Source organism: Hakea prostrata, chromosome 2 (assembly GCF_041222555.1).
Source record: "Hakea prostrata isolate BN-2017 chromosome 2, UWA_Hpros_2, whole genome shotgun sequence".
Classification (NCBI taxonomy): Eukaryota; Viridiplantae; Streptophyta; class Magnoliopsida; order Proteales; family Proteaceae; genus Hakea; species Hakea prostrata.
The window spans coordinates 49766210-49781059 of NC_142601.1; the positions used below are offsets into that span (position 1 = coordinate 49766210).

At 38.2% G+C, this 14850-nt stretch overlaps 1 protein-coding gene across 1 annotated transcript in view; it reads left to right on the forward strand.

Moving 5' to 3' along the window:
• Window positions 1-7760, forward strand: part of LOC149024663 (Nucleotidylyl transferase superfamily protein) — a 46121-nt gene extending 38361 nt beyond the window's left edge. The window contains exons 10-13 of the mRNA XM_089144887.1: window positions 902-1011; window positions 5672-5778; window positions 6694-6804; window positions 6932-7760. Coding sequence (XP_089001013.1) covers window positions 902-1011; window positions 5672-5778; window positions 6694-6804; window positions 6932-7048 — 445 coding nt within the window. The 3' untranslated portion in view covers window positions 7049-7760. The remainder of the gene's footprint in view (window positions 1-901; window positions 1012-5671; window positions 5779-6693; window positions 6805-6931) is intronic.
• The last annotated feature ends 7090 nt before the right edge of the window (window positions 7761-14850 follow it).

A 14850-nucleotide genomic window follows, 5' to 3' on the forward strand; every position in this document is an offset into this window, starting at 1 on the left:
CTACGGCTGCCCAAGAACTCTCAGAAAATATTCGATACCCTCTCCACTCACTTGTCCCTCTATTTATAGACCCTCAACTAACCCTAATTCTCTCTCTCTCTCTCTCTCTCTCTCTCTCTCTCTCTCTCTCTCCTCCACATGGCCTCATCCTAGGGTCCTAACACTTGCTTTTGATCCATTTAAATTCATGTGCAGCATATCTTTTTGTCAGTATGAGTATCATGTCATAACTTGGTAATGGACCTAATGGTTTTTAGTCTGATATGAAGAGTTGATTATCACGTAGTAAGTCATATCAGCACTTGAAGATAGAGTTTATGCTGCAGCTGGATTCTGGATATGTATAGAAATTACCTGATTCCTTCTTGTAATGGATTGAGTTTACCTGCAATGCAACTGTTTCCTTCCTTAGATATCTAATGCAATTTCTATGGCTGATGCAAACAGGTATCTAGCTTGGCCAACATTCTCTTTTTTCAACTTCATCAGAAGTTGTTCATAAATGATCATAACTTAGTTTTTATTTATTTATTTATTTATTTTTATATATATATATTTTTAAATAAATCATTTTATGCTCATTTTTTCAAAATTTTCCTCCGTAGTCAGGATTATCCTAGTTACTTGTTGACTTGTCGTCAAGGAGACACATTTGTTTTTCTTTCTCTACACGCATACAATAACAGTACAGTCAGTTAGCCTAAATGCTGGATGCTGAATTCATTTACACTGTTTTTAAATAAACAGCCATCGGTTATTGGAAATCCTTAATATGTTAGCATTACCTATGCATATGTCCATTGGAAATGGGAAGACATGTATTACGAGTGACTAATATGTTTCTTCATTATCCAAGTTCATATATGGTACTCATAACCTCTGGTTTCATTTTCTTTTGTAGCATTTGTGGTGATGGCTATCCATGCTTTGAAATTTCAGCAGTCAATGCAGACAAGCCTCCACTGACAGTATCTCAAATCAAAGATCGTGTTAAGCAATTCAGAAAAGTTGGTGAGGCTAATTCTATTCATTTCTTTTGTTGTTTAGATCTATGTAACGACCAAGGGTTCTAAATCTTGGCTTCAACCAGTCTTTGTCCAGCCGGTAATCCGAGATTCCCCGGATTTTGAGTGCCTGGAACTTCTAGAGTAAAACTTGACATATCATAGGCTGATAAAAACTGGTGAAAATTTCCAGAACTGGGCATGTTGAAATTGGTTTAAATTGGTCGAAACTTGGTATTTTTTTTGTTAAAACTGGTTGAAATTATTGGGACTCCTAAATTTTGTCGAAGTATGCTGAAACCTGGTTAATGTAGTACTACATATAGGTTTTTGTCTCAGAAACTTGTGAATCTGAAATATCTCAGTTGAAACTTCAACACTGGTACTCTGGTAATGATATAGTTGTTTCATTTAAGTATTGGAAACACCAACTTCTGGAACTACTGATTGAAACCCTGTTAAATTATTTAGCTTACAGGTTGATGTTTAGAGGTTTTTCCTACATAAGGTAAGACTACGAGGGATAATTGGAGATATTATAGGACCAAGGTTAGGCTGCTCTGGAGGGTTAGATTCATAAAAGAAAAGGTGGAAGAGATTTCTTTTGCACTTTTCTGGTTTAGCAGTTTTGTCTTGGGGGGGGGGCACTGGTCGGTGGACCACAGTTGTAGCCTGAGGTCAATGTTTCAAAACAGCCTCTTAGCAAATAATTGTGGAGTGAAGCTGCATAGGAAAATTGCACCTGCCCCCCAGCGCAAGACTCTGCTTGTGCAAAAGCCTTCGGCACCATGTTCGCCTTAATTTTTTTCTGGTTTAGCCAGAAGGGATAAATCAATAATTTTTTTAGCAGTTCACCTGCTGGTTGATGTATCCTTGTTGAATATTGTCTAATTTAAGGTTTACTCATGTGAAGAAATCAAAGCCACAATGTGATTTCTCAAAGGGAAAGTGATGTCCACATTAGCCTTATGTGCTGGAATGTTACAGGCTAGCATTTTATTTCATAGAATCCCTCTCTCTACATCCCAACTGCCAACCTGTCCATTGTTGCAATCATTCTCTTAACTGCCACTACACCTCTGACGTATTCCTAAATTGAAAGAAGATCAACTGAAGGCCAGTAAACAGGATCTTTAATGAATCAGTTCGAGTAGGTCAGGGTAGGGTGTTCCACTTGGGGACTAGGGTTTGGGTTGATGGTGGGGGTGTCAAGTTGGTATAGGTACAACTAAATCAGGATTGAAGAGAAAGGGTAATTTCAGGCAATTGGCTGGGTAGATGGGAATGAAATTTGGATTGTCTCCCTTCAGCCCTTGGTGTTGGGAGAAGATTTAATCGAAATTTCAGCAGGCTTTAATTGTTAGAATTAGCTGGGAAAATTTCTTGCAAAAAACACCTTGTATATGATCTTTTAGAAGAAAAGAAGAATAGTTGTAGGTTTTTCAAAGCAACCAGCAGCTTTTTTTAATCTGAAAGCTGGTTGATAATCAAAACTTGGTCACAACATGAAGGAGACCGTCAAAGAACATGAAATAAATACCTGAACTTGAACTAGAAACTTGAAAAAATTTCAAACTAGTTGAAGAAGAGCTTTGATTTAAACCTCCTAGGCCTCTGCTATGAAAAGGAAAGCCCCAACCCAATCCTTAACCTATTGGATGACTTAAACTAGCTAAGAAAATGAAATAATAAAGGAATCAGACTCAACATAGGACATTAACTAAACTAATTAATAAATTGCATTGTCCGACTTCTACCATGTTTTAGGCCCATTTATTTGGAAAATTACATAGTAAATCCTATGGATCAAAGACCCAACACATGTATGATCTAACCGTAGACTTATGCCTGAAGAAGGAAGCCCAATTTGGTGATGAATCAGCATCACTTTCTATTTCACTCACTCTTAAGATTCTAAATTTGTCAGTTGGTAGCACCAGTAGAAAGTCAAGCACATTGAACACGAAGTTGGGGTGATGCTGCCTTGATTGGGGAGTCCCAACAAGGCAGCAAACTTCCAAGATCTTCAATGAAATTAGCCCAAAAACCAGATACTCCAACTAGGCTGTAGAGGTTATTTTGGGTATCTCTAGTTGTCAGATTTAAATAAAAATTTAAGATATTGATGCAGAGGTTCTTAGGATGGCATGGTGTGAAAGTTGGCCGAATCTGATGTGGTTTGAGAGTCCCAAACTTTGTAGGAGCTTGAATCCTAGTAGTACTCCTATGGTTAATGGGTCTAGAGGACTTGAATGAAACCATAACTTGGGGGGAATGTAAACCTAATGTATGGGAAAGAAAATCCTTCAAGTTTGAGCCAATTTCAGTGGTGTTAGATTACTGTAGATGTGACATGGAATATCTGAGAAATCTGAAAAGTAAAGAAGAAAAAATGCAGAATAAAGAAAATATTATGGATGGTTTGAGGTCGAAACCTCAAGCTTCTATGGGAGGTCGAATGTTTGGGAAGAAGATGACTCTTCTCCTTTCATTAGGAATTTGAAACACCTAGAAGGTCTATGATTTAAACACCAACCTGATTGAGCTCTGAATTTTAAGCCCCAGATTCATCTCTCATAATGGAGACTCAAAGCTAATGCTAAAAAACAAAATTTGTGTTACCCTAATCTCTTTATTTTTCCATGAGGGGTTATAAATAATGTGGCATAAAGCCTTACAACTTGCAATTTAAAAGGAAAGGACTCTTAAAAATGGAAATAATATATGGAAAAGAACTCTCAAAGTAACTCCCTCACAAACTTTGATAAACTTACGTCCCTTTTAAAACTAACTTGACTCAAACTAAAGGACTGATAACTAACCCATTTAACCTAATTGTTTGACCACTTAGTCACTTAAAAGTGGACCCTGTTTTGGGCCCATTGGGAAGGTCATTGGTAAATAAACCAATGGACAAGGGTTGACCCATCCCTAGGCTTATTCCTAGGGGAAACAAGCCTAGATGGAGGCTGGATCTGCATCATGGGGAGGTGGATCGGTGGTGGTCGTTCCCTGTTTATGAGAGGACAAGGACTCAAAGCTTTTAGCAGGGATTTACCTCACAGAACAAGAACTTGGAGATGATGCCCCATAATGTTCCAACAGGATGGAAGGATATGAAGAAGCCTCAACATGAGGTTGGTGACATTTCACCCATCTAGACAGTGGGATCATGCAAGCATCAGTATCGGTATTCCATTTATTTTCTTTTGTTCCACGGAGAGAGAGGGAGAATGGGGGTCTGTGGTTTATGATCTCTCTTGCCACATTGTGGTTGACCTATATATATAAAAAACAGAATCGAGGCAGCCAGATCAGAAACAGTGAATTCAACTATCAAGATTATTACTACTATTTGATATTTGAAAAAGAAATATTAAATTTCAGGACTCTTCCCATTGAAGGATTTCATATAATTACAGACTTTGTGTCCATGCCAACCAATTTTTCTCATAGACTCTAGTTGACCATTTCTTTTGCTCTCTCTTTAGTTTATCAAACATCTGATCACAGAGAGTGAATGGGGGGGGGGTTGTTGCTGGAGGCGGGTAGCAAGGTGTGGTGGGTTGTTTGGCTATCGTCTCCGAGAAAGGTGTGATTCTGTCTGATAAGCCACTGACGAACCACCTGGGGGAAACCCTGCTAGGCTTTTGGGATGGGAGGATAAAGTTGTCTGGCAGTGGTCACTCATTTGGTGGGGAAGGTGTTGGGTTCAAGGCAGGTAGATCCTGCACCATTGGGTGGCAGATTACTGATGATAAGGTGAATGGATTTGCCATAGGGGATGCATTGAACAGTTGAGATCCACCAAGGGAGATCCGACAATCAATAGATGCTAGATTGTACATTAGGACCATTAGACATTGCTAGCGTATACATGCAAACAGAAGATGGGCTGGATAGTTGCAGTCCATAGAGGCATAACTGACGATTAATAAACACTTGGCTTGTGTCTGGATCCTCTCCGTTCTCAAAATAGTCTTATGATCTTGGCCGGATATGTTATTTCTCCCTTGTTCATATACAATGAAGACAAAATTGATCAATTGATGACCTTCAATTTTGAATGAATTTGCATAAATAAGCTGACTTAACAGGATTGAGGCAGTAAATTAAGCAACTTTGATTTAAAGGGATCCCAGAGGGAAAAGAAGAAAATGCAGAAACCACCATTAGTATGTTGATAAGTATTTCTGAATCAATGATATAGAGCAAAAGAACTGGATTATTAGAGGGTGGTCTAGTTGTCAGATTGTTTTGGATATGACTGTGGGTGTCACTTAAGTTATTACAAGGCCTCTCTCTCACACGTGCATGTGTGCGCATATGCACACAAAATTGGGCTCATTGTGGATCTATCTAGACGACACCTGGTGTGTCGGTGAGCTGTAGCAGTTGGTGTCCATGCATATAGGCATTCATATGTTCAGTTTTTGAGGTTTTCAGTTTCTCACAATTGTTGTATTGGTAAGGTTGCTTATGCTACTGACCACATTGAACTATACAACTATGGGAAAAATTTGCACGCTTGGTATATACTACTGCCAGTGCGAATTGATGGATTTCTCCTTTCATGCTCACTATTTTAAGTGATATGGATCTCCTGTGCACTTGTTCAGTTTGTCTGTGCATATACTGTTATCTAACATTTTAACGTCCCATGGCAGGAAAGACGGTTATTGTTTCTAATCAGCCTTACTTCTACAAGAAAGCAGAACTTTTTCCTGGCAGTGCATTTGTAATCGGCACAGACACTGCAGCAAGGCTTGTTAATGTATGAAACCTCAATCTGCTCAAAATTAATCTTCGCATGAGAATATTGTGTTGTATTTGCAGTTGCATCCCTGAGTATGAGTTTTGAAGTGGATTGAAAAGTGTTGTAGACCTGCATGCTGTACATTCAGGAAGGGGTCAAGTGTATAAAAGGTGTAGTGACTTGTAACGATATACCAGCTCTTGAAGCAATCAGGTCACAGATGAAAGCTTTGGCATGCCTGTAGTACTTATTAAAACCATCAGCTGAGAACCAAAAATAAATGCTATTCAGTTCTTTAAAATGCTAACAAGATGTTTAAGTATCCAGCGCCAATTTTCTGACTAGATGAAGCTTGGGATGAATCTAAAATATTGTCATCTCAAGAATGGGTTTTAAACTTAGGTCAGTGAAAGAGAGGAGAAGGACATCATTTTGTTACCCCTCTTTTTTTTGGGTGAGGCATCTTTTGGATGAGCATTTGGTGGTAGATTAGGTTTTAAGGATTGATCGAACTAGTCCTTTGTCTTCTTGTTTGACTTTCATTTAGTTACAGGGAAAATAAAATACAGACTTGTTCTTCTATTTAACAAGAAAAGAAAGAAAAGAAATAGGAATATGAATTAAGAGGGTTAAGTGAATCAAGAGGTGTTTTTGGATTACATGTTTACACCAATTAATCACATGGTACAGGGAGCCGTTAATGCAAATTTAAATGAAATACTTGTGATCATTGTGAAACTTGTATTTTATTATTTCCTGTCTCATTTAAGCAAAATACTTGTGATCACTATGAAACTTATATTTTATTAATGTTCTAAAGATAATCTTATCTGCGGTTTGAAATCACACATATGCTTCATTTTATTTCTACCTTGTAACTAAGGCAGAATGTTATCTTGGTTTTCTTGAAGTAATTTTTGTATACATTTGCAGCCAAAATATTATGGTCAGGACCATGGGAAGATGCTGGAAATTCTGCTTGGATGCAAAAGAACAGGATGCACATTTCTTGTTGGTGGTCGACATTTTGATGGTGCTTTCAAGGTGTGCTTAACATTTCACTATCTTTCAGATGACCCCTTTCTTCACTTCGATACTCTCCTTGGAACAATTATTTTTTTGGGGTAAATACTCTCCTTGGAACATGACCAAGCTTTGAATGACATTCTAGGTACTTGAAGATCTTGATATTCCAGAGGAGTTGACAGAGATGTTTATTTCAATACCAGAGGAGAAATTCCGCCTGGATATTTCTTCCACAGAAATAAGGAGGAAACTTGGAATGTAGATTTCATTGTTCAAACCCCAAGAACTCCAACATTGTGCATTCTTGTGGATCATGGGCAGCCTGCTTTATTTTCCCATGTAGTACAATAAATAGCTCCACCCTTCTGATAAAAGGTACGAATGGAATCTAGAGCATGAGAAATGAAAGGAAGATTCTCTGTCCTCTCCATTACAGTTGGACTATTGTGAACTTAATTTTGGCTTGACAAATACAAAAATCTGCTTGATTCACCCCGAGAAGAAAAATACTTATCTGTTTGGGATCTCATGATTTATGATTATGGTTATTGAGGAATGAAATGTGAATGGTTGGAGTGAATATCCTGGTGGGCAATTTGTATGGTCTAGATAGTCTAATGCTGCCACACCACTAGGAACTTGTTTCCATATTTAATGGTGCTGAAGTGATGATTTCCCATCCCTCCCCATATTGATGCACCTAATTGGAGTGTTTGTGATGGAAGAAGAGAAATAGTGATTAGTGAATCCCCCAGCACTCATTCCGTTTCAAAGGTCAGGTCCTCACCATGGTGGTGTCATTTGCATGATTCCATGAATAGAATGTCCTCTTGAGCTACTAATATAAGCTTCTGAGTCCAAAAGTCATCTTTCATATTTCTCTGTTATGTAGAACTTTTTTTAGTCTTCTCTTTTTGGAAGAGAGTTGGGATACATGATGAGGGGAAACGCCCCCTGAGGCTTTTTCCTCTTCCCCTTGCTCAATGATGTGCGCTCTCTTTTTTGCTGGGTGGGATGGGTGGGGGTTCCTTCATTGTAGGAGCATGCGCTGAGTCCGGATCATTTTCCCCCGACTTTTGTGCTTACCGACGGCTTCTGACCACAAATTACAGAGAGGTAAGCCATCCACAAATTACAGAGAGGCCCCAGGATTAGGGTGATGTTTTATTTATTTATTTATTTTAAATGTTTTATTACTTTTTACTTGTGGGTGCCATGTAGTTTGTGGTTGTAAAGCCAACAGGGGAGATGATCTTTACTGGCATGCACTAGTCATGATTGGGCGATTTGTCTGATCTTTATTGTTGGAACCTCGTTTTCTGCACCTTCCAACTATTCCGATTGTAAAAGTTGGATCAGAACCAGCTGACATCCTACGGGCTTGAATGGGGAAGATGCAAAGGTGATCTCCTAAAATCTGTCAACTTTTTAATTTTTATTTTTTTACTTCTGTAAACTTTAGATATTATTACCACTAGAGAAGTATAATTGATTCTTTTCTAATTTACTACTAAAAGAGGGAATAACGACTTCAAATGAAGAACAACCATGAATCACCCTGTGTTCAAAGACTCTAAATGATTGGCGGGAAGCAAACTCTGGGTTTATTTTCTTTTCCACGTTAGAGTGACAAAGTTAGGGACGTAATTGCAACTGCCATTTGATTCATGCTTTCACAGACTAACAATTGAAACGACTTAATGATGGAGGTCTGCCACATTTTCCCCCTATTTTCTTGGATTTTTTTTCATCTTTTTTGGGTAAAATCCATGTTTTTGAATCTGCATTGTGGAAGTGTTTGTACCATAAAGGATTTGCAGTGAACCCAGAAAAACAGCAGCAAGGTTGTCTGGGGGGCGATAGATTCTTGGGAACCTAGTTATTTGTAGAACCCCATGGATTAGTCACTGGATAATCTTAAGAGAGAACTGGAGAAAGAAAGAAAATCATATGGGCAAGCAACATCTTGATGCTTAGGTTCTTTCTTCTTTTGGGATCTCAATGCCTAGTTGCATCATGGATTCATGGCAGCAGCATTAAGTCCAATAGTTCAGTGAACAAAACCGGCCAGCAAGAAGAAAAATCCACCTCGAGTTGCTTGGAAGCTTGACTTCTTTATGATCATTTTCCACCATCCTCCATGACCCATTCTTAGAATCTGTGGTTTTCTCTTACTTAGAAAAAGAAAATGAGATTGTGCAAGTAATGAAGTTAGCAATAATCTCACTGAACAGTTTTCTGAGAGAGATAAGAGAGTAAAAGAAACTCTTATTAGAAGGATATACATTCTTTATAGAGCATAACATCAAAAATTACATTTCTACAAAATGCTGCGACTCCACAATTTACTCAGAGAGAATTGGGTTATTCCCCCAGAAGTATTTCTGGAATCAGAGAGAAGAGAAATGAAAGAAGCAGAACTTGAAGTAAATGAAACGAAGTTATTGGAGTGAGTGTTCAAGGGAGATGACTGTTTCTTCAGTCTCCCTTGCGGTTAAGCTTCTGCTAAGAAAGAACAAACACAGATACGTATATATATGGTGGATGGTTCCATGGTAAGAGATCAGATTTCAACCCCCACAAGCTGCACCACAACCAGCAGTACATCCCCCACCATAGACTGTAGGATCGACAGTGTCTTTGTCTTTAGAGGCACCCTCTCCGCAGGAAAAGATAATGGTTGAGAAGACAAAGATGGTCACCAAAACTCCCCAGATGAACACCAAAACAGCAGAGCTTCCACCATCTCCTCTATCCCCAGCCACCAAATATTTCAATTCCCTCACCATCTCCTCAGTGGTTCTTCCTTTCTCAGAGTCAGAGAGAGCTTAGATCGATCCTTGGTGTATGGGTGTGAATTGTGGAGAGAGCTGCCCCCACAAGGCTTCTTATCTCCTCTCTCAATCGCTTTCAATCTATAGAATCGGAGATGGACTCCATTATTATTCCGATTTAGTTATACTGAATCGGTTAAGAAGCAAAAATTTCTACCTGTTTTTTGTTCGAGTCTTCCAAATCAAATCTAATATTAAAAGAGAATTTGGGAGATTGAACATAATATTTTATCAACTATATTCCAAGTTCATTTCTGATTTTACTCAAAATTCTAATGCCCACTCCCACTTGGGTTTCTACCATCTAGAAACACATTGTTCATGAGCTCTTTCAAGTTTGACATTGGACCGTTTGTCAACTCTCCATTCACCCTTATTGGATGGTCGGCTTGGCATATCCAACTGCACATGGAATTAAATCTTTATAATGTTTCAAAAAAAGGGCCTAAAACAATTAAAAAACAAAAAAATCTTTGTATCGATATGAATCAATCAGTACATTCATAAAAAATATTTTTCTTCTTTGGAAAACTGATTATTTATTTGAAATCACACCGATATGGCTGCGTAGTGACTAATGACCGATCCCGAAATCAATCTGGGAATTTCTATCTGATACAGGAAAATTATCCCGAACCCGATCAGACCGGGTTCAAGTCTTCTGGGTCAGGTTGGACCATGGTTGGGACTAGTCTTGACCCAACCACTACAAATGGAGGCAGCTGCTAGACCGTTATGGTCCTTATGGATCACAAATATGATCTTGAATCTTACGGGATGAACAACTACGTTAAAAAAGGTAACTACCATTAAGGTGAGAGGGGAGTCGTGCTAAAGTGGGCAACTATCACGAGCCCGAATATCTAGGGTAAAACCCTAGAATCAAACGGCCACCCAGAAGGATTCTGAACACATCTAACGGTTGGGAATTGAGGTAAAATCTATATAAACCAGTGACTTACTGGCATACGAGGTATCTGAATCATTTTCCTTTACATTTACGTTCATTTTTTGCTTTGTAATTAGTGAGAGCCTTGTGATAAGTCCATTCACTGACTTAGCCTTTGGAGGTGGCCTCCCGACCCCCACGGTCGGGCCATTCTTAGCTTTGTTTTGCAAATCATCTTCACAGGTCTCAAGGCTGAACAGATTTTTAGACGCATCACTATCCAAGTCTAACTGTTGAAAAAATCAAAAAATAAAAACAAAAATTTTAAAAATGACCTTATTTGAAGAAGTTGACTTGGGGAGGCATTACCTGGCCTAGTCCAATCCATAAAGTCTCTTTTTTGAAGTTGTATATTTTCATGTTATGAGTGACTTAATGCCAGGTTCTTTTTTGGCGCATAGTGAGACACTAGAGAGTAGTGATAGCGAGAAAGGTAGAGAAAAGGCTTAAAAGCTTGGCTTCAGAATTCTCAATGTAGTGCAACTACTGTGTGGAGGAGATGGGAGTACAAAGTCAAAATAAATTTTATCACCTATATAAACCAAACCAAACCAAACCCAAATAAAATGAAATAGTATTGGTTAGTTTCTTGTTTACTTAGTTTGTCTGGGTGTGAAAATCTAATTTTAAAAGAACACAGTGGTGCTTTGAGTGGTTTGATCATAATGAAGTCCCTAATAATAGAAAACAGAAAGGAAGAGTGAGGGGTGAGGAAGAGTTCACTATTTTGTAGTGGAAAACTACTCAAAATCCCAAATAAAACCTAAGAATGAAGGGTTAGACCTTTTATATATGTTGCCTATATACATTGAAATAATGTTATAGTAAACCTAATATCCGATTACCAAGAGAGGGGAAAAAAACTAAGATCCAACAATGAAATAATATATTTAATGAATAAAAGGAGATTTGTGAATTTATTAGTGATGGTTGTCTTATCATTGTTCTAATCAATATTCTGTAGGTTCGAATATAGTAAGTCACTTTGTTGTTTATTGGTCTTGCAAAGGTATAACTTGCTGCATAGAGCAAAATTTTAGTGTGTCATGAAGCACTCTTTTTAAATTTTCTCTTTTTGCAGCAAATTGTTGAAAAGAATATACCATAACAATTTTTTTGAAGTGTTTTTTATTGAACAAAAGAACTAATACAAGCAATGGCTTCTGGGGTTGTAACAATTTAGAAGAAAATGATTGAATATATGCCAAAATTTTGGCAGCTTCATCTAGACAAGGAATAAAGTAAAGATTGTTCTGTTTTAGACTCTTACTAATTCCATTCGACTCTTAAAACCTTGGTGATGCTGGTGGTGGTGGTGCAGGTGGGCTGATGGTGGGAGGGATGTGGCTTCTGGCCTAAAGTAGTAGGAACGTTGCTCAATGGTAATATGGTAATAGCAATAATTCAAAGCAAACTCCATTCATGTTAGCTTCGATATATGTATGACCAGCAAATGTTAATGGCGCTTCTATTACCAAACCAAAAAGAACATGTGCATTCATGAATCTCTTCAGATGATTATAACAATGAGACCCATTTAGGTCTTAAAATAAATAATGCGAGTAGGAGAATTGGAGAAGGCAGAAGTTGAAGTTTACAGTCAGGAAATTGCTGATTAATGATGAAAACTTGCTGAAGGAATCTACACGAACACTTGAACGATTGTTATAATCACAAATTTCGTTAGAGTTGAAACGTACCAGAGGTACTTTCTTTAAGGTATTTCGAGCAATCCGGTTTTTGCAATACGGTACCAAATGTGTCATTACCCCCAACCTTTGGGTGCACCCAAGGTTAAGATCAGTCTAAGTCCAGAGAGAGAGAGAGAGAGAGAGAGAGAGAGAGAGAGAGGGAGGAAGAGGAGGAGGAAATTCATATAAAAATTGAACAAGAAAATGGGTTTATATAATTTCCAACAGGGGTGAAAGGATAAGGTCACCTCTCTTTGTAAGGGTCCTATTCAATTGACCTCTCTTAGGAAAAGTACCTCTTTAATGGCATCACCATGATTTCACCCAACTGTGGGCATGGACCCATGACCTAAGTCCCAAGTCATATAGAAATATATATATATTATATATATAAATAATCATGTTTTGGTCAGACTAGGGTTCAAGCTTGGTTCATGTCGCACATGATTTCACACCATACTACATGAATGTGATCCTTAACCCCAAAGATATATTACTATATAAACCAAAAGAACAGCTCTTTATTGTCCGATTTGGAACTAAAGTTTCGTCACAGAAATCATGAGATAAAAGGACATAAATAAAACATATATTTTATATTAAAATAATATACAAAAGCTTTAAACAGTTTTTCAACAATTATATGTGGGATCTTGGTTGTGGCTTAAAAGAGAATCGACAATTTTCCACTTGGTAACATTAAGAAAATCATCTGGTCATCATCCTCATTCCAAGTGGATGAATTCAATGGAGAGTAATAGAGTATAGCTGTAAGTGAAGTGAGGCATTGTCGTTCAGAAAACTAGAGTAGATGGGAAGCAATATAGGACTGTGAAACAGGAGAACTTGATCCCATCATTGGCAATGGAAGTGAAACAGCTGAGAAAACACTTCCGTGATTAAACACTTCCATGATTTCATTTACATTGTTCGTCCTTTCATCGATAATTTGAATTCATCCGTTCATTGAAATCCTTGAGTTAATCGTTATTTCACTGAGATTGCTAATGTCAATATTGTCTTAGTTCTTGGTTTTCCCTTCCACCTTACCAATTATTGCTTTTCTGAGCTCTATCCTTCTCTCTTCCGTGTTTTATTTGAGGGAGAGGGGGTTGGTTTCATTTGAAGTTTAAGTTTCATGACATGGAATCTGTAACCATCTGTCTCCATTGAAACTGGATGAGCATGTAAAGGATTAACATGGCCCCTATGAAGACACACCTGAATTTTTGAATGGCCCAAATTGTATTTTGTGTATTCATAAAAAGAGTAAGGAAAACTTCAAACCATATTTGATAGTAGAGCTCCACTTTTGTTACTGAATTAACAGAGTTCATAACTAGTTGGCTGAACTTATAACCCTGTTTCTGGGATAAAAAATTATGGGAGACATCCAAACAGCTTTTTTAGCGTGCCTTCACGGTTATGTGCGTTGAAATGTTCTAATGTACATAATAAACCCATTGTGCAATTTTCTTGGCATTTTCAGCCATTGTCTAGCTATTAATTGCCCTCACTTATGTTATTATCTGGTATTGAAGGCTAGAGCAGGAGTTTAAATGGCATTCAAGTAATGTAGTGACTAAGAGCACTGGCGTACCTCTTTGGAGACTATCTGGCAGGGATCAAATACCACCCACACAGGTATAACAGTTCAGCTTCTATCTTACACACCACATATCCATTGGAAAGAATTTTGTTCAGTGGTTCATTCTTTTAAAATTGAGTTGTGATTGCCGTGTCTTGCATGTTCAGATTCCAATTGTTTCCCCTACTGAAGCTTCAAAATTGGCTTCTAATTATCAGAAGCAAGGGTTTAGCACCTTGAAGCTTAAGGTAGGGAAAAATCTTAATGCAAAAATAGAAGTTCTTGGAAACTTACATGATAAGGTTGTATTTTTCTAATCCATGTGCCAACCCTTCTAATTTTCTAACGTGGTGTTTTTGTAGAGTCTTTCTGTTTGCCAACCCTTCTAATTTTCTAACGTGCTGTTTTTGTAGAGTCTTTCTGTTAGGACCCTAGGGATGAGGCCATGTGGAATGAGGATTAGTTAGGGTTATTTGAGAAAAAAAAAAAAAAAAAAGCTAAAAAAACAAAAAAAAAAAAAACGGCCTAGAAACCAGAAAAAAGGGAAATTTAGGGTTTTTCCCTCAGTCTCCCTACCCTTTCCTTCCATTGTATCTGCCATATCCCTGTTAACCCCCATTGTGCCTTTTGTGGCCACCCTGAGGAACAGACCCCCCCCCCCCCCCCCCCAAATCTGTTCCTCTCCTGCCCCTTCTCAAAGCCTGTTTGGTCCCTTGCCCTTGCCTCCATCTGTCTCCACAGCAGCGCCCCCTCCCCCTTAACAGGGAATGCCAATGGCTCTTGGATAACATCAGAGGCTCCACCATCCATGACACCATAGCTCATTTGGTGTTTGGTGCCACTATTTCTCACATTTGGTTTGAGCATAATCCCCGCAGATCATCCCCCAAATCTTGCTTTAATGATTAGATTTTGACGGCTATGCAGGGGACGTCAGCTGTAGTATCTCCCCTTCCCCCAAGCCTATTGTTGATACTCCTACAAACAGATTTATTGTTGTTA